At 37.9% G+C, this 24041-nt stretch overlaps 2 protein-coding genes across 2 annotated transcripts in view; one reads left to right on the top strand and one right to left on the bottom strand.

Moving 5' to 3' along the window:
- Nucleotides 1-4524: 4524 nt before the first annotated feature.
- On the bottom strand, nucleotides 4525-9750 carry LOC139728669 (autophagy protein 12-like). Its single transcript, XM_071639605.1, has 4 exons — nucleotides 9629-9750; nucleotides 6796-6932; nucleotides 5651-5713; nucleotides 4525-5107 (listed from the first exon to the last, which is right to left on the bottom strand). The coding sequence occupies exons 1-4, from the start codon at nucleotides 9741-9743 to the stop codon at nucleotides 5048-5050; spliced, it is 375 nt and encodes a 124-aa protein (XP_071495706.1). The 5' UTR covers nucleotides 9744-9750; the 3' UTR covers nucleotides 4525-5047.
- A 3025-nt stretch (nucleotides 9751-12775) lies between these two features.
- Nucleotides 12776-24041, top strand: part of LOC139728670 (cytoplasmic phosphatidylinositol transfer protein 1-like) — a 99632-nt gene continuing 88366 nt past the window's right edge. Inside the window, exon 1 of the mRNA XM_071639606.1 lies at nucleotides 12776-12983. Coding sequence (XP_071495707.1) covers nucleotides 12936-12983 — 48 coding nt within the window. The 5' untranslated portion in view covers nucleotides 12776-12935. The remainder of the gene's footprint in view (nucleotides 12984-24041) is intronic.

A 24041-nucleotide genomic window follows, 5' to 3' on the forward strand; every position in this document is an offset into this window, starting at 1 on the left:
ATATCGAAAAAAAGAATACCCACACTCCAAAAGTCCTTTGCGGGATTAGCTGAAAAAGATCTTGAGCGACCTCTCACCAGTGACCTTCTCTTTTCCCCCCAGTGTCTAACATTTGACAAGGAGAATCTATGTGAGTTGAAGTTCATATGAATGTGAATGTCATTGGACATATTTAATGAGGATCAGTTTATATATTAACCATAAAGTATTCATAAGAGTGTTACTTCATTTCATTCTGCACCAAAACAGTGTGCATTTTGTAGAGCAAAAATATCTACATTTCTGGTTTTGAGAGGCAGCAGCCATAGGGGATAAAGTATTTTTTTCTTATTATTTTTTATTCTACTTAACATTTGTCTGTTTCTGTGGCTAAAAGAGAGTTTTATGGCAATTTGACATCGCTCCATGTGAAATGCATGGATTGATGAATGCTAGCGCACACCTGTAAGTTATGTGATCTGTTGAGCAAGTTGTATCTTTATGACCTCAACACCAATTCACAGACGTGGCCTGTCACAGAAATATGCACCTCATGTCAGAAAGGTGGTGGAAATCAGCAGATCCATAGTTTAGCAAATGTGTGCCCAGCATGTGGGCATATCGGGGTGCATATATCGGGCCTATTGGATGTTTTCAATGGATTTAGCGCCTTTTGGAAGCAAGCTCTTCATATGTGTGTTATATGCATACTAGCACACCAAAATTTTGTGGGCATATCAGCACGCATGGATCATTGCATGTGCACTGGCATACATGATATGTTTTTTGCATAAATGAGTATTTGAAACTTTGTCATAATCCATGGATTAGCATTAAGCTACCTTTGTGACTTCCAGCCATTTCCTGACATAAGAATCCTTATTTGATTTTCTTCAAAGTACCAAAAGTGAGTAATATCTGAAGTTTTATGTAGGGACCAGTGTATGTGAAGTCTTGCACAATCACTTGCTTCAGCCTCCACCTATATTCACAATTGACAATTTTATGTATGTATGTTTTCTACAATGATGAAATACACGTATCATTCCTGTTTGCAGTTACCATTGATGCATAAAAATGCTAGTGTTAAAGCTGCAATACTCAATCCTCATTTGACGAGATACTGAGAATGCTTCTAAAGTCAAAGAGTTCAACAAATTTGCTAGAATATGTTTGTAATAAAATTCCTGTAGGTAGTTAATCACAAAGAAAATGCTTGCATGTCTGTATTCTTTTGCATGGAAAAGAAGAATGCCTATATTGGGATCATGTTTCTTTTCCAATGGCGTAACACTGAAATTTAGGTCTTTTGCTTAGTACAAATCATCTTGGTAGTGAAAAGAAAAGGATGAAAAGAGATGGGGGCAAGGATACTGAAGTACTGAAGAAGAGCCATGAATGCAGGACATACCAAAGTTATAAAGTCAGCTCTATAAATTCAGTTCTATTCAAATGATTAATTACATACGTTTTATACACATTCATATACATGATATCTTTCAGCATGCCCTGGGCATGGAAAGTTGTTAGCGTGATGAATTCTTAAGTATTCAGTTTTACCCGTCCAGTGATAAGATATACCGGTATACTACCCTTGAGGACGATTTTCTTCTAGGGCAAATATTTATTTTCGTTCTTGCTGAACACTGACAGTGATGTGATCTTTATGTTGTAGTATAAGTGGCGTCTATGTTATGTACATACTAAAGCTGGTGTACGAGTTACATTCATGATCATCTCACAGTGATGATTATACAGAAAAAAGACCATTTTTCGGATAGATATTAAGAATTAATCAATAACCTTTACATTGCCCTACAACTGGTTTTGAGTATTAATTTTCCTGTAGTGTACATAGATTAGACTGCATATACTTTGTGTGACTGTTTGGTAACATGCAGAATATACCAATGGAAATGTGGAACAAGCATTTAACTTGCACTATGTACAAAGAACAGAGTTGAATTAAAGCAAAGCTTTCATTTCTGAACCATGACGGGTTACTGGTATGTACTTCAGTGTTTGTGGTCATCAATGTCTGGTTTGTGTCATGACATGAATGGTGGTACACATTTATTGAGATTGCAAATCAATCTGAAGAATCAAGAGATTGTTATACATGTATATATTTATCTCTATCTATCTATCTATCTATCTATCTATCTGTCTATCTATCTATCTATCTATCTACCTATCTATCTATCTATCTATCTCATATCTACCTATCTATCTATCTATCTATCTATCTATCTATCTTTTTATCTATCTATCTATCTATCTAAACATGTTGAGAATTTACGTATTGGCTCCAATATAACGAAGAATCAAGAAATAAACTTGTAATGCATTTTTTTGTTAATAAAGAATGAGTTTATTCGAGTCGAATAAACTCATTCTTTATGGCAAAAAAATGCATTACAAGTTTATTTCTTGATTTATCTATCTATCTAGATATAGATAATATACATATAGATAATAAGTATTCAATCAGTTGCAATAGATACTAAGTAGATAGATAGATAGACAGACAGATGCTGACTTGACAAAGGTATTACTGCATGATAACCCATCATAATACAGGGCTCGACACGTATCTCTATCCGGTGACCCGTTTGGGCCATTAAAATCTTTTAATATGAAATACAGTCAACGCCCGTTACGACAAAGTCTTTGGGATCTGCAGTTTTCTTTATGTATAAGGGTGTATCAAAATTTCGATAAAACTGAACAAATAAACAATGGAAAATATAGAATGGATAAAGTTTGGGCCTGAATTCCTAGTTTGTTGGAACTGGAATTTCCTTACAACCATGTTCGTTATGACAGGAGTACACTATAAGAAGTACAATGTATTATCAAGACACTCGAGTTTCTGACTTTCTTCAGTGTTTTTTATTACAACATGGATATGGTTTACTCTTGGTATTTGTTTTTGGTTTTTTTTTTCGAGAAAAAAAAGTTAATTGCCAAGTTTTCTACAACATTATTAATACTTGAAGAGCGTATGTTCATATATATAATGTATATCATACCTCTATGGGACATGTGATGACTAGGCTTCCTCATTACATCTGCACTCATATCAAAATCCAAGATTGGGGGGGGGGGGGAAGCTGACCATCACATTCCATGGTCTCTGTTAAGGGTTACTTTCACCCCTGCTTTTTGAAAGGGGAAACTCAAATTCTCTTTCATTATGCTAGAAAATTAGAAAATCTGTTGAATTTTCTTTACATTATATGTTTTCCACACAGGACATCACAAAGTGTTTTAGTCGTCTCATCAAGCGATGTCAGCACTAAAACTCTACGCACACACACACAACTTCTCAACAGATTATTCAATCTTCCTCAAACTCAAACTTTCACTGCTGTGTTTTACTAATATTGCTGCATTCCCTCAAAGTACATAAATATAGTTGGGTTTCATTCTCCTTTAACTTTGTTGCACTTTCACATTTTGGTGACATTAATGTCAATAGCAGAATACACCCATGTAAAACCGAGATGCCATTCACAAGGATTGTCATATTCACGGCAGCATTCCCAGCTGCAGCACATAGTGCGCCATCTTGCGATTCCCTCACGAGTTTCTCTTTCTTGCAACTTCAGAATGTAAGAATAACATATAGAAAAAAGGAAGTAAAACTGTCAACTTTCATGACTGATATTTTACTCAGTGAGAGAGACATTCTATCTAATCAAACACATCTTTCTCTATGCTGGCAACATGTTTATATATTGACTTGCCTTGAGGGCAGCCTCGGAACTTATTGCCCCTAGATATGAACACATCACACAAGAGAAAGACGAGTGAGAGTGACATGGTCCAACAAAAGGCAACAAAATTCTTACAAATAAAACACAATATTTACCTCCACCAAGGTCACGTTTTTGTCCCCATTGGTTGTTTGTTTGTCTGTTTGCGAAATAACTCAAAAAGTTGTTAATGAATTTGAATGAAACTTACGGGAAGAGTGGATAATGACACAAGGAATGGATTATTAAATTTTGGTAGTGATCCGAGAGTTGTTATGAATTTTTGAAGGATTTTTTATCTTTTGGCAGATAGGGTCAATTAACTTGGGAGTTCAAGCTGCGCATATTTGCGGTTTGCATACAAGCGGTATAGTGTGTGCTCTGCTCGAGGCAGCACCTCCCAGCCTACGCAAACCTAGCGATTCCTGTGTATAGTGTATGGGGGTACATGTATAACGAACCTGATTGGGAACAGATTAACTTTGGAAATGCAAGGTCCTCTGTATGTTTGTAGATATTATTTTCTTACTATACCTTTGGTTTACAGATTTGCAACATAAGTCCCTGACCCCACAAAGTATTTAAAGGAAAAGTGAGGATATTGTGAGTAGTTGAGGATATCATACTTGGAATGGTAGACATTTTTACAATGTGTTAATGAGACAAGTGATTGGTCAATCAAGTTGAAAGAGTTAAGTTAAACATGACATTATTCTTGAGATGAATCACATTTTTAGACAAAAAAGTTTCTTGAGAGCAAACTTAGGGCATCATATAATCCATTCAATAGAATAAATGGCCAGACACAAAAGGGTGTCCAATAGACCAGGTACAGTCGTCTGGTTGCTGCCATTAATTCAATCTGCCAAAGGTCAACAAGAAGAGAGAAAGAGAGAGACAGAATTTTTTTTTTTCCACACAAGAATGACCTGTTGCAGCTTTCCATAGCTCCTTTCAGTCACGGGTCACTGCAGGAATTGGTGCCTCTTTGCCTGCACTGAATTTGTCTTGATCCGTCTCTCTTCTTCTATCCATTTGCCTTCCACGTTTGCTTTGTTGACTCAAGCTCCAACAATCATAAATCAACATTACCCACAAAAAGAAAAGAAGAAGAAAAAACCCAAACAAACCCACAAAAAATCCATAAATACAATTCTCCATCTATTCGTGTTGGCAAGACTCCTATCCGTTCATTTCACTGTTAATATTATTAATATGAGATGAAGTCCTCTTATCACGGAAAGTGCTCGCTATTATAAGCGCCCATGGCATTTCCGTGTGCCACATGTCCCTGGCCTAAATCCGTATCATCATCCCCACGCCTCGCTGGTGCAGTAGTGGAGTATAAGCTTGCCATCACTGCCAAAGCACTGCAGAGAAGAGAGAACCAGCACAAATAGAGAGACCCAATTATTAGACCGCCTTTTATTCTTTTCAACAGACACCTTCATCCAGCCTTACAATGTATGCATTCCTTTTTCTCACTTTAAACTTTCATCTCTTTGCACATGGAAGTTACCTACAAATACACATGAAAGACAAAAAAAGCCTAAAATCTCATTCCCCAATATGTATAATCGAGCAAAGACATGAGTTTACCATGAAATTTGACCCTTCAAATCTTGATGGATTTGTAAGTGATTGAGAAGAGTAAAATGATCTATTCTGAAGAGTAAATGTCAAAAAGAAAACCAAAACAATTCACTTGATGTGATAGCCCTTCATAACCATTTGATTTAGATTGGATGTCTGTTTTGAAGCCCTCACAGAAACTTGGAAGCAGCATGCACTATTTTTTTTTTCACCCACAATAAATAAATTGAATAACAAGAGATTAGCTTGTTGCAGCAACTGTGCCAAAACATTGAAAGACAACTTCTTTTGCTAATCATTCATGGCAAGGGAAAACTTACCTCATATAAATTCCTAAGTTCTTGGTCTGGGGATGGAGCAAATGCTTGATTCACATACAGAAACTGCGAGGAAAACGGAAAAAAATGGTAATTCCACATTCATCAGCATATGATACATGGGAGAGCCTAAAAAAATTGTAACAAGCATAACAGAAAAAAACTTGAATATATAACCAACTGTAACAATCATATTCACACACATACATGGTTCTCTACAAGTCAATCATCCTTATTTAATGCATGCAGTGCTGATCTTGCAGAGGTTTTTCCCTTTTTTGCTATCAGTGTAAAAGTGGATATTTACGTTCGAGATTTTTTTTTGGCGCTTGGCCGAGTAAAATGAATTTTGCATGTTTTTAATCTAGTGGAATCAAGACATTATTCAATCAGTGGTACATGATATTATAACAGGCAAAAATATTCATGTGCTTCTATTTTCACGCTATTTTCTGTTTGTGCAAAATGTGCAAAAAATTTCCACTTTTACAGTACTTGCCTCAGCCTTCCTACACTATTATTGTACGCTTGCATTTGCATATACTCTTTGTGATTCTGTATACTCATTGTAACACCACAAACCCCTCTCACAGTAAAACACATGGACTAAGGCATATTAACAATCAAGTACTTTGCCTGGAAAAGGGGCACAATAGGACAATTTGGGGCAGCATTGTGAAAATCAACCCTCACTCTCACACATTCAAAACACCAATCATCGAACAACAAAACCCCACAAACTGTTAATCTGATTATATGGTATGTATGTTGAAGATCATACATTTCCATTACTTGCCATTGTTTGGGTGAGGTATATCTAACAATTATATATGGCACTATTCTAGGACAAAGGAAAGTGCTTCTATGACACAATTTCAAACTTTCATTTCTTACCAGCAAGCCATACAATGTATCAAAAATACTGATCTACTCTTTTGAAGAATGTTCACAGTCCTGATATATTTCACAATATAATTTTGGTACAACACATCACAACAAAGTAATCCCTTTCTAGTAATGTTTTCCAATCCCTCTGAGAGAGGAAGAGAGAGGAAGAGAGAGAGAGAGAGAGGGGGGGGGGGAGAGAAACAGATTTAAGATTTCTAGTTCTGGGTCTTTGATGTATGAAAATTCAGAACAGAACTCACCAGAGACTGCGATGAATCACACTTGAGATATTTGTGCACAAAATCAATCACCCATGCGACCTTTTTGCTTGGGTCGATGGCCCACTTCTTTTTCTTCATGATTGGTGCGCTGCCTGTTGCCTTCAACAGAATGTCAACTGCAAAATAAACACAAAATGAGGAAAATACTCCCATCATATCAAAGACCGTCCAGCTCAAAACCCATAAAAAGTAGGCTTAAATGAATTTCCATTTTGCTGCATAAAAAGCATTTATAACAATATAAGCTTTAAGCTTTAAAACTTTTTAAAATTGAACCATCCTAGCCCATTGAAAAAGTGATTGAAGTGGGAGAGAGTTAGGAGGTGCATTTTCATAGAAAAGGGATAAAAAAGGATTCAAAGATTAGGGTGACTAGTTCAGGCATGCCATGCAGAAGTATACATTTTTCAGTGAAGTAGCACCTGTCCCAAAAAGCATGGTATAAATGAAAAACTGCTAATATCTCAATTTTGGTTTTGTTTTAAGCTGCCATATTTTGACAGTATTTAGGGAAAAGATTACTCTCCCAGGTAAATGTTCTTTACACAGAATCCTAAATCTGGGACATTTTGTGGGTTTTGAGCTGGGCGGTCACATATGAAAAGAGCGACAGATCTATGGATAGAGAGAAAGAGGGAGGGAGTTATGTGCAACTAGAATTTCAGCAGACACAAAAAATGCAAAAGACAAATAAATATTGCAAAAAGAAATCTGACATGTATTCACAAAGAGTCAAAGTTACGGTTGTGTTTAATCCATGGGTCTTCCGATGGGCACTGCACCCAATTTGTCTTGAATGAGTGATCTTTGCAAGGCTTAATTTGCAAGGAATACCACATTTTCTGAAAACAGTAATCTTCATGCTTTTTGCTCTTCAAGATATTTCATAGCAATTAGGGTCTTTAACACTTTCCCATTAGTGGGAGAGATACATAATTCAGTAAAAAAAAAAAAAAAAAATGGGTCACTTCATGTATAAATAAAGAGAGTAGAAATGAGAAGCATCAATTAAAAAAAAATCTAAATCAATTGAATAATATGGCTATTTTCAGGTGTTCTAAGAAAAGGACAACTTAAACATCTTCTAGACATTCCTCATTCATCAGCACTATGGTTTAACGATGGTGGTCCAATCTTGATCAAGTTTTCTTTTATCGAAGATTCATGAAGAATAAAATGAAGAAGAAGAAGAAGAGAAGAAGAAGATGATGAAGAAGAAGAAAAGGAGAAAGAAGATTCTTGAGGTGTGAGCAATTATTTTTGAATAACATTTGCCCTGCCCCGTTTACACTCAAGTAGAAAATCAAGACAATATCCCTCAAAATTTGCTTTAAGTGGACTTAAATAATTGCCATAATATAATTCAATTATGATTAATATTATTAATTAATGCCATAATATATGCCATAATTAATGGCATAATATAATTCAAAGCCAGTTCGGAGTTAGCTCATGTGCACATTGCCAATCTCATTGGAATAACAAGTGATCTTTCCTTTATCTCAGCTGGTTTACTTGTCTTAACTCTTAGCGTTTCAGTCCGGGAAACCCGCTCATGAGGACCGCCCCCGCGTACGAGGACTGTCCCTCCTCATGAGGACCTCCCCCCCGCCTCATGAGGCCCCCCGGGAACGCCTCATGAGGCCCCCCATTCACTTCTTATTCATCTCACATCTGACGTATAAATTGTCGCAACTTTGCACGGTGATTTTTTGTTACACACACATGTCCACTATCCATGATGAAAAGAAGAAAAAATCCTGTCCGTTTTGTTTCTTCAAAAATCGAGTTTTAATCAACCGATGCAGAGCGCCCATCAAAACACAGGCGCCAGCACATACCAGACTGGTATGTGCTGGATGCGTGATGTGATGCGACGTACGTCGCGTCGCGGGATGATTCCAGAGAAAGCGCCCAAACGGTAAGCGGGCGGCGGAATCGTGGGCGGAATTGACGAAGAAAGTGAACTCGTCATACCTACAAAGTGATTATTTTGCTAACAAACTGGAGTATGTCATCTACCCACCTACTCTATTAGTGTGGAATAGTAATTTGGAATATATGGACAAGATCAGGTTAGTACTGATTTAATTTTTCTCGTTACGAATTTGTGTAAAAAGATGTCAGACTTCAGCTTCACGAGGCTGATTCGTGCGCGGAGAGGTGAGAGCCGCAGAAAAAAGCATCGAAAATATTTAGTCGGATCAGGCCGCTCGGTGCGGCAGTCTTGCATTGTGCGAACGCGCTGGCGCCCGTGTTTTGATTGGCGCTCTGCATCGGTTGATTAAAACTCGATTTTTGAAAAAAAAACCAGACAGGATTTTTTCTTCTTTTCATCATGGATAGTGGACATGTGTGTGTAACAAAAAATCACCGTGCAAAGTTGCGACAATTTATACGTCAGATGTGAGATGAATAAGAAGTGAATGGGGGGCCTCATGAGGCGTTCCCCGGGGGGCCTCATGAGGCGGGGGGAGGTCCTCATGAGGAGGGACAGTCCTCGTACGCGGGGGCGGTCCTCATGAGCGGGTTTCCCGGACTGGTTCAGGGCGGCGTTAGGCACTTTGTCCGATGTAATTATGTAACGATTTATGGAATTCATCACATGAACAATCACGTTCAGAGACTAGAACGAACTTGCGTGCTTCGGCACTCTTTAACACGGATGTTTAAAAGTTGTACTTCACCGGCAGAAGAAAAAAAAAAATGCGACTTTCGGTTTTCAATTTCCATTGACATTTTACATACACAAATGTAAGCATATAGGACTACGTATTGACTAACGCCACTAAACGCCCTACCAACGACTTACTTTTTGCCTTCTTCACAACTTCCCCTTCTTTTAGAGGTTTGGTAGCCGCATCACTGGATACCCCAACACTCATGGGTTCTTCCCCAACACCAGATGAAGCTTCAGCACCTGCCATAGTGGCTAAATTACTAGTAGCCCACTACTAGTAATTTGCAGTGAAAACACACGCAGTCGCTAGTCCCGATGAAATGCGAATTTGATACGATCGATTCAGTATTATGTGCATTTACTGAGTATTATACAAGCTTCAGCCACCGAATATATGAGTAATCGATCAACTTCGCTGTGGCCTACTCACATCATGAACTAATTGCTCAAATAGCTGCTGCAAAGGTAAAAACGCAAAACATACCAATAGACAACAAAACACCCCCCCCCCCAAAAAAAAGGGAAGGAGATAAGATTGCTGGACGAAAGCAAGAACATCACCTATACAATGAAGTAAACATAAGGTCCACAACAAGAACAACAACCCTCATACAGAGAAGAAAAAAATGAATGAATGAATAATTAAATGAATGAATGAATGAATGAATGAATGAAGAGATAAATAAACTGATTGATAGATTGATAATGATAAACACATAGATAACTAGATAGATAGATGAATGAATGAATGAATGAATGAATAGATAATTAAACTGATTGATAGATTAATAATGATAAACACATAAATATCTAGATAGATAGATGAATGAATAGATGAATAGATACATTTAATAATGGATAAATTCATGAGGAGATAGATAAATGAATAATCAAATTAATTGATTGATTAATCATTTAATCAATTAAGGTGTGGTAAAACCGTTCCGGCCAGCCATTTGCACTACGTAGGCCTACATTACATAGGATATTACATGTTAAAGATACTTGAGCATAGGTTTTGCCTTAAAAAAGAAATGATTTATTTGACCCTTCTTATTGTGATCTGTTGAGAGCCTTTTCTCTATGTCAAAGTCTCTTTACATATACATAAATTGCACCCATATGATCTGTGTAAATATTTATATATAAATGTAGGCCCTTCATGCATGTGACTTTTTTTTCTGCACACTTTTATGTTTATCCTTAGTCATGATGAGTGAAAATAAATTTCAGTTTGATTCAATTGAAGTCTTACTACAAATTATACCAACTTGAATGTAATACAGTTGTATTGCGTAAGATCAGGAATGTTCAGAATACAGTCTATCATGAAGTGTTAAAGATACAGTTCAAAGATAGAAATACTTGACCCATAAAATTATGACAAATGGGACACATGTTTACAGTTTGATGAGACTGCAAGAAGTATCCAGGCTGTATGACACTTCAGTAATGCACACAAGGCACATATTATTATGCAGAGATGCACAAACAAAGAGTCTGTTAAATAGCTATAATGTTCATTTCCCTCTTCTCCCCTTTTTTGACAAGTTGACATCGTTTTATCAGGACTATGTGTGAAAGGCTTGTCGCTCCCTCCCTCCCCCCTCTCTCTCTCCCCTCTCTCCCTCCCCTGGTCCCCCCCCCCCCGTCTCCTTCTCCTTCTAATCTGTTAAGGATGCATTATATATTGCATCCACGAACAGAACAGAAAAAGAGTGGCATGCTCAATTTCTGGGCATATATCAACCTGCCAGGCAAATTTTACACACATGTGATGATACACATGCACAATTATTATCTTACAGTGAAAACATAGTTTTGGTAAGGGTCTGAGAACCTGTCTGGCTTCATTTCATATTTGCTTGCAATACATCGAAAGAGTCTACCAAGAAACTTACCTGGCTAATGCGATTTGCCGGGATGATGAATTGTTTCGGAGTATTTTGAGATAAAAAATAAAAGTCGGTTTACCTACTTTTACTCCAGAAGGAACCAGGTTAACTTGGTCTCAGAGACAACTCGGCCCTATTTCAGACAATTTATACGCAGTTCGTAATCGCCATTATTCTACACATAGGCGCACGTTCATTTGTATGGGCGCGCCAGAGATTCTTTCATGCGCGCGTTGTATTAACTCGGTCCATAACTGCGACCAGCCAGAACGCGAAGCGCTTCCATAGTACAACACTGTAAAATCCAGAGGGACAACTCGGCCCCGCCATCAAAGTGAGGCCGAGTTGTACCCGAGTCCAAGTTAGCCTGACCCCGATCGGGTAAGTTCTGAGATGTGAACAGTTTTGGTTAATGTTTCACATTTTCGTTATTACCCAACGAATATATTGTTATTACAGTAGTCAGCATTATACCACTCATTTCTTAGGCATACGTGTACATTTTGGAGCGAAATTTGACAATTTTGCTGGCATACCAGAACTATGTTTTGGCTTTAACATGCACACACACAAACACACGCCCACACACACATATATATACACACACAAACACACACAAACAAACAAAAATACACTCAGATCATTATATGCAAAATTATGGAAAGAAATCTTTTCTTTTCTTATTCTGACAAGTACAATAATTGTCTCCGATATAAATGATTGTAAAATATTTTTAGAATATTATTTTTCCTCAGGCTGTCAGCAAAAGGGAATTTTCTCGCAGCATTAAAAACTTTATGTTACATGTTATATGGAATCCTGCATCGTGTATATAATATTCTGAACTGCCTGAAGTAAAGTGAGTTAAATCTCTTTCTGTTTGATACTCCCATACCATAATATGCAAAAATGGTTAGTAACATTGATATAGATGGATATCTCAACTACAAGAAATAAAAAAAAAAAATGTGACACCCAGTCACCTCCCCCAAAACAACAACGAATGACTAACTGAGGAAACAAGCAAAGAAACAGACCAAAAATGTTGAAAACAGAATGAGCAAGAAATACACCTTCCCAACTATTATATAAACATGAGAAAATGTAAGAGGATATGGTTCGTACAGTTTGTAAACACAAGTATTACGCAACATCCACACCACCACTGGACAACATCGAGATCGCAGGCGCGCGCCAGGCCCGTGCGTCACTCGAAGTACACATAATTGTATTTGTGTACGGACCCTCAATGTGCACGCAAGCGAGTACAATACAAGTCTTCGGTATCACATGTGCGCGCGGCCGCGGAGCTCGGATCGGATTGCATCGTGTTTATTACGAGTACGAGTATATGCATAGCATGGGTTGAGCCGCGATCCGAGTCTCTACGTATGCATGGATTTACACGGTCGTACATTATACACACAGTGGTGCTGAACTTCACCGAAGCTTGCCAAGCGGAAAAGTGAATGAGGACTGGGGTGACCTTGGATTGTTTACTTACGTTAGAAGTTGTTTGTGAATTCAAGGACATTAGATAAACAATGCTTATAAAGGAATACCGTGTGTGCATGCCTCTCAGCGTTGAGGAGGTAAGTTTTTTTTAAGGTCGTATGAAACCCTTTCTGGCGGGAATGATAGTTAACATGACTTTACAACTCACCGACTTGTGCCTGGTGCCACTGACTTTTTACCATCAACTCTCGCCGAACTTGGCGGCGGCGATTCCCTTGACTATCGGTGTTGCTCGTGCGGACGTGCGTTGTGTATGTGTGATTGCAAATTTGCTTTCAATATGCATCATTGCATGGCGTGGCAGCGCAGCGAAGTTACAGAAAATATGCCTTTGTCCTTGAATCAGTTGATGTCTTCATGAACGTCGACTTTTAAAGATGAGTTGGCTGTAATCGGCATTCCAGATGACAGAAATCTGGATAGGTATCTAACGTTAGATCAAATAATAATACATTTACAACATTTTAATTTTATGTTGGTTATGTAATCTGACAACGAGACTAAACGACTCGACTGCAACAATGTAATGTTAAACAGATGAGTAAGTTTATAATACTTTTATATTCAAGGCTACTGGTACTAGTAGGCTTTTAATACATAATCATTGTAAAACATTATTATTGATAGGGACTAAAAACATTCTAGGGCCTATCTTATAAAGACTTGTGATAGAAATCAATCACAAGTTTCTTGTGAGCTGCAATGCAAGTTGCGATTGATTTGGGGACTTGTGATTGATTTGAAGTCTTTATAAGACGGGGCCTAGATTTCTAGAGCCTGTCTACATCATTACATGTAGACTACTACGTCACTAGTTGGAATCTGAATGCCTTGCCTTGGATATTGATTTATACACTAATGTACACTATTGTAGAATCATTCATAGCCTAGGTCAGTCTAGATAAATCATGCATGATATGTATGAATTTGCTGTGATATTTTCGCTTGAGTAATTTTTTTTTTTTTTTTTTGTACTCGGCCAGGTAAGATGAGTTTTCCGTGTTTTTAATTCCACAGGATCACAACATCATCTAGATCTAGACTGATCTAGCGTTACTGGAAATTATGGTGTGCAGAAATATTTGCATAAAATTAGTTTTGCTACTTACTAGCTTCTGGTTGCGCGAAATGAGCAAAAATTTCCACACTGCAAAAATGTCCACTTTTACAGTATTTGTTTCAAGGTATTAATTCTATTCAGTATTATGATTCTTCATAGAAAATGACTATTAAAGCTTGACTACCTTTTAGGTCTACCTTTAAGTTGAGAATGTGTGACAGAACATTTATTGCAAGAAAAATAGTTTAGTACACCGTAAAGTGTTTGTGTGTGCATATGTTTGGGGGAGTGGGGCCGTTATAGGGCTGGTAACGTGCCCAACCACCCCAGGTTTAAAGGCCTGCACTGCAGCCCTATATGTGTTTGATACAATGCACATCTTCTATTTTGTCAAATACGCTTTTTCTCGTTCATAATTTTCGACATCTTCATCACGTCAACCATACGCAACCATTCTGACATTCAAGTATGAATGTTTTTTTTTTTTTTATTTTGGAAGTATTATAGACTAGGCATGGTGATATCGTATGTAAATTTTCACATTAGTTACTTAAAGGATTGTACAGTTCTGGTTGAGTTGAGGATTTAGCTTTTAACGTTTTGCGAAATATTCAGAAACCACTCTATGAGATGTGAAAGAGCATGCAATTCTAAGGGGTACCGTATCAAAAGTTTATTCGATGAAAATCGGTTTTGAAGTGGCTGAGATATCCAAAAATATAAAGGTGAAACAAAGAGATCCTAATAAAGTTGTGGCATGTAGTCTTTTATTATTATCACTTTTGTGGATATCTCAGCCATTTGAAAAACAATTTTCATCAAATAAACTTTGAATCCTTCTTAAAATTACATGCTCTTTCATATTTCATAAGAGGTTTCTCATTATCTCACTTAGGAATGTAAAAAACATGAATCCCCACCTCAACCAGTACTGTACAGCCCCTTTAAAAGAGCATCGTACACAAGCATTAGACAGCTACAATTGTGAAGATAACCGTTGTCAGATGTAATTCTATCTATAGATCTGTTAGATGCATTTATAATTTATAGTTTGAGACATCAGGGAACTCAATTGATGTAAAGAAATACCGGTACTACAAATGTAGTGTACTTACAGACTGTCTGCTGTACACAAGGAATCCAGAGGTACCACGGCAATCTTTCATATCAAGCCTTGGTGTTCATACCAGCATAGCTAAAGTATCACAATGTCAACAGCATATTTGCTACATGTATGTACAGTGTACATGAGGTATAGACTTGTCAAGAAATTGATATCAAACCCTTGGTAGGCAGGTTTCAAGGTTGCATTGTTAGCATAGTATTACTTCTGGTGAGCAAGATATTGAAGGTAAAATGTACAACTGTAGTTTCCATTTGACTGCAGAAACTGTTGGTATTTGCTCTAGTATACAAATGTAGGTCTACAAACTGTATTGTGTAAAGTATACTGTAATAATACAATTTCTGTTGGGTTATGACAAAAATGCAAATGATACCCACAAAGTATGCCAAAAATATTGCAATCTCGAGCATTGTACTTGATCACGGGTACTGCTCCTGTAGATGTTATTTTGTTTGATTACATCGATTTACATTATTTTGGGCCATACCAGTATCCATCATGCTAGAGTGAATTTTATGCAGCTTGCTAGCTGCAGGTGATTTGATTTGTGAGGGCACAATTTGATCATCACATTCTAGAGTGCTCTACATTCCTACTAATGAATGGGAAGGGCCCTTCAGGAATATAAGTCAGGTTTTGAAATATCATTATTTCATACTGTCGATCTCAAAATGCTCCAAAACAACTTTATATCCTGGCAAATCATGTCAGCCAGACAAGTGTCTTGGTATACAACGTGTAGCCTGAATTCCAATGATTCATTATGTAAATTTTAAGCCCTTAGATGGACGACTGAAGTATCAAACCATGATGATAACCGTGGCAGATCCAGAGGGGGGTGCAACCGGCGCACGCCCCTCTTTAATTTTCGTAAAAAACAAAAGAAATAAAAAGAAAAACAATGAAATGAAACCCGGAAGTGTCACTAGAAATATTAGTCACGCCCCCCTTTACAGAATTCCTGGATCCGCCCCTGGATAATCATACAATATGAGATACTGTTTAGTGTTGTTGACAGTTTCCATATTGATCCTCTCTTTATGTACACGTCAACAGAAGACAAAGTAGAGAGAGTTCAGAGAAAACATTCCTTTACAGTTACTGTAAATGCTTTCCCCTCTCAGCACCATAGCCTAGAATCCTATTGGCAATAAGATGTAGTGCACATGCATAATGTTGCTCATGAATGCGACTGAAAGAGTTGGTGTGCATTTGGATGCAGACCTTACGAGTGCCATCCTTTAAAGAGTTTATCTGTCAATGCAAATCAGATTCCATGGGTGTCAAAAGGGGCTTGCCAAAGAGGAGGTGAGAGAGAGCTCTGAAGTTTCGATGCGGAGTTCCACATGTGGTAGACCAGACATGGACTTCCTGCATCCTATGAACAAATGTGGGCTTGCCTCTCGGCTCAAAGACGCAGCTAGGAAGTGACTAAGTGAAAGTGCAGTGTCTGAGAACAGAAGCTCGCGGTGTCCCGTGTTGTTATGAATACATTGTAGGAGATCAGCAACCTTGCGGAAAAGAAGTGCAAAACCAGAAACATTCACGGCCTGAAACTGTAGCGAATTATTACAAAAGCCGACGGCCTTTTTTGTGGCATGGAACTTAATGAAATTCCACTTGCATTCAGTGCATTGTGTAGACAAAAACTTTAATATGCACACGTTTTACTTTCGTAAATCTCGGCTTCTCGCAAAATTCGTGAAAGTTTAAAGCAGGGGAACATTTCTGACGAATACAGTTACGAGTCAGAAGATGAACGTGATCCATAAATTTTGTGCAGATTAGTGCCAATCTCATACGAAAATTATTTCAAAATTTTGGTCGTAAACAGGGTTGCATCTCTTGGGTTCAGCGTTCTCACTGTAAAAGAATGTCACTGTAAAAGAATGTGAAACTTCGTGAGTCGCGATTATTTGCAAAGAACTGACTGGTGTATGTACTTGTATGGTATGCCTACTGCATCTACGTCTCAATGCCAATTCAATACTGCATGCACCACAGCTGGTTGAAAAGGCAAGGTGCAACACTTGGGGCATTGTGGGGTATAAAATCTTGAACATTTTTGCCATCACCATTCTCACTGCACAACTATGAATTTAGCGTCTTTGAAAAAAAAAAATCGCACTAATTTGTGCGATTTGGATCACAACCCAAATGTTTCCACACAAAAAATGTGTGATTTCTGTTCTCGCTGTAAAAATGTCAAAATTTGGGTAGCATTCTTGATCAAAATGCAAAAAACGTGGTATTTTGATTGCCTTAAGAATGGCACTAATTGTCTGCTGTATAGTGTAATAGTCTTCTTTGTTTTCCTAGAGAAAGAGCATTTGGGAGAAATTATGTGTCTTCTCCGAAGTATTGAGGGAGGTGGAGGTAGAGAGAGTGACATGATCTAGTAAAGTAATCCTGGAGATAAACTTAGATTCTGAGAGAGGTTGTTTGTGACCCCATAAGTTACTACATACAGTAGCTCACCTGAGCTAGGAACAGAAACTTCTCTCTCCTTCTATCCTCACTGCTATCCGCACAAGCAGATCAGTGGGTGAAGTTATTCATTGTTGGGTCATAGGATGACCTACTTTGGCCACTGAAGGGACCAAGGTTTAGAATAAGAGGGTGACGGGGTGGGGGTGATGGTTGCAAGCGGCAGTGAAATACTGTAAAACATGATATATTCGCGGCATGAAATTTTCGCGAATTGGAGCCGACAGCCTTTTTCGCAGCATGAAATTTTCGCGAATTGCCACTGGCGTTCAATGCATGTAGTGTAGACAAAAACTTTCGCGTGCATTTTAATTTTGTGAATTTCGGCGCTCGCGAAATTCGCGAAATTAAAATGGATGCGAAAATTCCTCGTTTTACAGTACATTAATTTTCATCTTATTGCCTGTCAAATCCATTGTAAGTTTTAACCCTTAATAGAAGAGATAAACAGAAGAATTAGTTGGGGGGGGGGGGGGGAGGATAACAGGAAATCAAATCTCTTATTAAAATTTGTCCATACGCCAGCCTTTTCACCAGACAGTAACTACCAAATCTTAAAAAATTAAGTTCTAGAATTATAAAAGTTTGAACATTGTTCATATTGCTACTATGTTGTCTGCTTACAAATGTATCTGTTAGATGATTAATCTTAATAGCATTTGGTTGTTAATTATGAAAGTTATTGATGTGGTCACATGGTGGTCCCAAACCATCCCCGTGAGGTAACCCATTTTCACTAAAAAGCTAAGCATAGATCTGTATGTTTGATGATGTGTTTCCCATTGATTTCAAGTCATGCATGGCAGGAGTGATACAAAAAGTTGTGAAGTTAACCTCAGTTTGGCATAAAGGTCTGTACTAACGGGCACCAAAGTTGTGGGGGAAACATGTAATTTCAATCATTTTTAATTGAAGTTTATGAAGTGCTAGAACCAAGCTTATGAAGTTGAACATGAAAATAGTTTAGGGAATGTTTCGAGTGGCCTCAGTTGCTTCTAGTGGCAGACACCCTGTGGCAATGATTAGACTTTGAATGGGTAGGGAACTAGTGCTAATGGAAAAATAATTGCTTTTGAATATCTGTATATTCATGTGTGCCTAACTTCTGTCTACACAGAGCACATTATCCCTCTGGGATGTTCAAGTCTTTAGTTGTCCAAATTTGGTTAAGTTCTGTCTACGGCGGTGTCCCTGAGGTGAAGCTTTCGTGATCAGGTGAACGTGAGTCCTGTCGCATTATCTCTTCGCCTCGCAGATTAGAATCTTTTGTGGTGAATTTGGGTCAAGAGCTGCCCAGGGGCTCAAATCGAAACCTTTGCGGGGAATACTGGGGCGAAGAAATCATGGCCTCAAAACTAAAGTCAATTCACCTTTGAAAATGCCGGCTCAGCCACTTTCTTTTTAACATCAAAGATTAGAATACATGATTACAATCGGGCACATGAATGTTATTGTATGGGATGGGGGGGGGGGGGGGGGGCAGGTGATTGCATTGTGTCGAAATTCATTGACTGTTTCTATAGGTGACCTGAATAAAGTTGTTATTCCTTCACCTGCTTTATATCTTGTGTAAACCTTCACCAAGGAAGGAGGTTAAATGTTTTCAGCTGCATTGGTTCGTTTGTTCTTTTGCTCAAAGTTTGTTTGTTTGTCTGTGTGCAAAATAACTCAAAAAGTTGTGAATGGATTTGGCTGAAACTTACAAGAAAGGTTGATGACACGAGGAACAGATGATTAAATTTTGGTAGTGATCCAGGAATTTTTCTGGATTTTTGAAGGATTTTAAAAAATCTTTTGGCAGGTAGGGTCAATGAACTTGGCAGTTCAAGCTGCACGTACAGTAGGTTTGCATGTGCGCACTAAAGTGCGTGCTCTGCTCAGGCGAGGCGCCGCGCAGCTGGAAGCTGATGATACATATTTATTATACAAAATGATTCTATATTGGAAAATTGGGCGATTTTCAGCGTGCTTCTCAGGTATGAGTCAAAATCACTGATCTCTATGGAAAACAACATCAGTGGTGGAAATAAGCTGTAGGCCTGTAATATAAGTTTAGAGGTCTGTGCTGTCAGCAGGGAGGTGAGGCCTATTAGAGTGTTTTTCTAATTATTTGCTTGTTTTTGTGTTTTTTTTTTTTCTGTTTCAAGCCTGAGTCTTTCTGGTTCCCAGTGCTTAGTCACTATCAAAAACAAGATTTGGCATCTTCTTCCAATTGTTATGGGAAATGTTTGTTTTCACATGATGGGCAATTCCGCGGTTAGTAACGTTACATTTGAACAAATTTAGATATTTGTTTTTACTACTAAATTACCATTTATTCATTTCAAGCCAAAATTATGTCAAAAACATGTTCATCATTCCCAGGTTTATGATACAGATAAGGATGAATACAATCCAAGAAATAATAGCATTGCTATGGCAACTTAAAGGACTGGTTAGTAACGTTACGAAAAAAGGACATGACAAAAAAATCAATGTCTTGTAACAAAAAGTGTGCAAAAATTCAAGTGTTGCATTAATTTCAATTATTGCATCATGACAAATGTTCACACAATGTTTTTTAGCAGTTCGACCAATAATTTCTTAGCTAGACCCCCAAAAGCATGGTTAGTAACGTTACGGTTAGTAACGTTACATTTGTCCGGAGTAATTCCGCAGGTCATTTCACCCTTTTGTAATTGACAAAATGTCACATGACTTCTGGAGTATTTAAATGTATATACCTTTAGCAAAACTTTGAGGAAAAAATTTCAAAGGAACCCACTGTAATTTGCATTTAAGTGAATTTCAGCATCCCCAGTCCCACATGTACATTTTAAATGATGGTTTTAGATCTCGCGAAATCAATCAATATGAAAGATAAAATCTACTGAATTTGAAAGACCTTAATGATTGGTGAACATCCATGGCATTAGTTGATACCTAGATTAAAGAGTAAGATAAAGAGGCACATTTCTTTTATCCATGTCGTGTCCACCTACATTTGTAACTGCGGAATTGCCCACCATGTGTCATAAATTGAATTTGAATACAATCACAAAGCCCCCAATATGGTCCGAGGAAAATTTGTTGCAGAGCCAGATGTTACTCAAGTTTGTGAAGCCTGCACTATGTCCTTATGCTGAATTTTTGTGTGGTCATGAAACATTTTGTCTGTGTGTTTACTATGAGTTAGCATTCATTGACCAAGTGCACTACACTATTCGTGGGTCTGTGTTGCAGCTTACAACTAGAAAAACACTAGTATAGTGCAGACCTCCGCCAAGCAGCTCTTTTCCACTCTTTATACACGCATGCTGAAAATCGCCCAATTTCCAAGTATAGAAGCCTTTTAATTACGCGCAGCTTGAACTCCCAAGTTCATTCACCCTATCTGCCAAAAGATTAAAAATCCTTCAAAAATCCATAAAAATTCTTGGATCACTATCAAAATTTTAATAGTCATGTGTTTCTTGTATCCTTACCAACTTTTCCTGCGAGTTTCATTCAAATCCGTTCACAACTTTTTGAGTTATTTTGCAAACAGACAAACAAACCAACTCCGATGAACACATATCCTTATAATTGCAAACCTACTTACGAAATGAGACCCAGAAAACAATCCTTGGTTTGATGGTGTGTCCTTGATGAGTTGACCTCTGTCGTTGATGATCCGTAGATCTGGATGAACCCTCAGCCTAAACAGGTTGACTTGGACAAGCACTCGCCACTTGTCTTCTGGGCCCCATTTCATAAAAGATGTTAGGATGACTACTCTTGCTGGAATGACAACTTCCCACAGCAAACAGCCAATCAGGAAGCTGTATTCTTGTAGTCACCATGACAATTGTCATTCCAGCAAAGAGTTGTCATCAAATAAACTCTTTATGAAATGGGGCCCTGGTCATCATCTTCCATCTTCATTGCATAAATGTACACAGCACATCAGCTGCATGAAAATGCTTTCACGCCATTGCACTTTATTAAACAATTTTTGTTTTTCTTGAGATTCTGAATTCTCAACTCCCTGCAGATGTGCACTTTGCAATATAATTCTTGTTGAAGACGACCTGGCCTGGGTACTCTCACTCTGCATGAGTGTAGAGAGTGTAATCTAGGAGATGAAACAGATATTTGTGTAAATGATGTTTTTGTTTTTGTTTTTTAATTTACTTGCTGTCAATACTCAAAGCAAAATTAGTGTGACGGTTTGAAAAAAAATTGAGATGGACTGGTTTTTGCAAAGTTTTAGTAATTCTGTTGTTTTTGTCCACAGACAAGAATTATTGTTTTGCATCTTGTTTCAAATATCAACTTTTACAACCATTTTTTGTAGAAAAGAAAAAGTGTGGATGAATGAGATTGGAGTGCAGACTTTAATAGTCAAGAGAACAGTGTACACACTGTATGTTTGGAACCCAAGTCATGTGTCGTAGAATGCTGTCACTGTGCATGCGATTGAAAACTTTGACTGTGTACCCCTTTTTCCGCGTATATTATTTTACTGAAGGTAATTTTAATTGCAATATATTCCAGCTGTCGCAGTGAGCTTAGTTGTTGAGGATGCAGTTTTTGGATGGAAAACAAAAAATTATACAGGGAGCGTGCTCGTCTGGAGTGCCTAGAATTTAATCATTGCTAGCCCCAGCTTTATTTGATTACAGAGCAGAACCGTACACCTCATTGTTGGCAGTGGAACCCGTTTTATATTAGAGTTGATTGTAAATGAGGAAAAAGTTTGCTCTAAGAAGTGGGATATGTGCGTTTTGTCCTCGCCTACAGAGTAAAACGTATTAAACCCCTGTGAAATTGAATCAGGCGTGCTGGAAAAGCATGGCGTGTTTGCCATATAATGAAATAGATTCATATACCTTGAAGAATTCAAGTAGGAGAGAAGAAATAAGAGAAGGAAACTACTTGTAGGCCTACAGTGAATTAAACTAGAGTGATGTGGGCGTAAGCTTTATTTGAGATTACAAGGTATATTTAGGACAAGTCGTGTGCCTGCAAATCACTCAACTCTTTTTCCTCGTTTAATGGCGCAGTATACAATTACGATTTCCACACAATTATTTACCCTGACAAAAATTAAATGACCACAGTCACTGACATTAAAGAAGCTTCTACAAGAGATGTTCTTGGAGTTTCAGAGGTAAAGAAGGGCTCAAAAGTGCATGAGTCTCTCACTTTATCAGGTGCTCAGATCTGTACTTTATCATCTTACAGCCAGCTAGTGACGTGCTCGTTTCAAAGGAAGATCTGCCTTGAAGTGAGAGAGCAATTCTGCAGTGTGAAAGCAGTTGGTACGATGACATTTATGTATCTTTACAGTTGAATAAACACAGATCATGAATTTGCGCTGAAAGCTCAGTTTAGTGCTGATCCATAAAATATTTCATATTACTCTAAGTGCTAGGCAAGGTTAACCTTGAGTATTGTATAAAAGTAAATGAATTTATGATTCAGATTGCATTGGCCGTGGTTTATGTTTGATCAGCTACATATCGACACCATCCTTTCCATCCTACGCTGCACATGCATTTGAGTCGCTTGAATCATTAACTGTCTCCTGGTCAACAAATATATACGTACACTTGTAAACCATCATCGTCACTGTTGCTAACACCATTGGGATATTATGAAGGAGGGGCATTTTTCGTTTTTTTTTTTCCCTCACGCTCCAGATTGACTTCTTGCTTTTGAACAGTGCCTCATGTCCAGGAGCATTACATTACATTGTATATCGTCTCGGGTTGACAAGACCTCATATCTCAAAAATGTTCTTGTACAAGTATTCAGGAGAGAAGAAACAAAAACGAAAACATGGTAACAAGCACTATATCAAATTGGGTTGTTTTCCCTTTGACATGCCACATGGTGGCTTCACTCTTGGGGTACTGTATAAAGACAGAGCTGGACTTGGACAAGACATCACTGGTGTAGCTGGTTATCTGATCATTAATTTAAAAAAGTCATTTTCACCAAAACTTGTGATAGATCTTGTCTCCCCAGCGACGGTATATGCATGGAATTATGCACCCGCATACTTTAGAATTTTGCCGATGTTCTACAAATATCGCTGCATTCACTCAATCCAGATGTACAGATATGTGGGTTTCATACAACTCTCTATTAGACACAATTAAACACCCACGTACATGCTCTTGATGCTCTAATAATATTGCTACATTCACTCAACCCATAAGTTTTATTCCCTTTTAAGGAAGGCAGTGAGTTGCTGCACTGTTGTATGTCTGGTAACATGTATATTTTGTTTTAAATCGGTAGAGATCAGAACATCAGGATGTGCAGGCTTGGCAAAAAGCCATTTCTCACGTTTTTTACGTTTTATCATCTTCCTCTTCCTTATCTTCCCCTTTCGTCATCTTTTTTTTTTCCTTTTCTTTCTTTTTCCGGCTACCAGAGTAACATTTTAGTCACAGCTTGTATGCACTGCGTGCTTGTAGAAATGTCACTAACCAT

Source organism: Diadema antillarum, unplaced genomic scaffold, assembly GCF_040938485.1.
Source record: "Diadema antillarum isolate AM-2024a unplaced genomic scaffold, OU_Dant_1.0 seq00000190_RagTag, whole genome shotgun sequence".
NCBI lineage: Eukaryota > Metazoa > Echinodermata > Echinoidea > Diadematoida > Diadematidae > Diadema > Diadema antillarum.

Bases quoted from the DNA above. Each gene is read 5' to 3' on its own strand.
- LOC139728669 (XM_071639605.1), bottom strand. From the start codon at position 9,743: ATGGCAGGTGCTGAAGCTTCATCTGGTGTTGGGGAAGAACCCATGAGT. The intron at 5,714-6,795 runs GTGAGTTCTGTT...TTTTCCTCGCAG, and splicing joins GTGATTCATCGCAGTCTCTG to TTTCTGTATGTGAATCAAGC. The intron at 5,108-5,650 runs GTAAGTTTTCCC...TCTTCTCTGCAG, and splicing joins AACTTAGGAATTTATATGAG to TGCTTTGGCAGTGATGGCAA.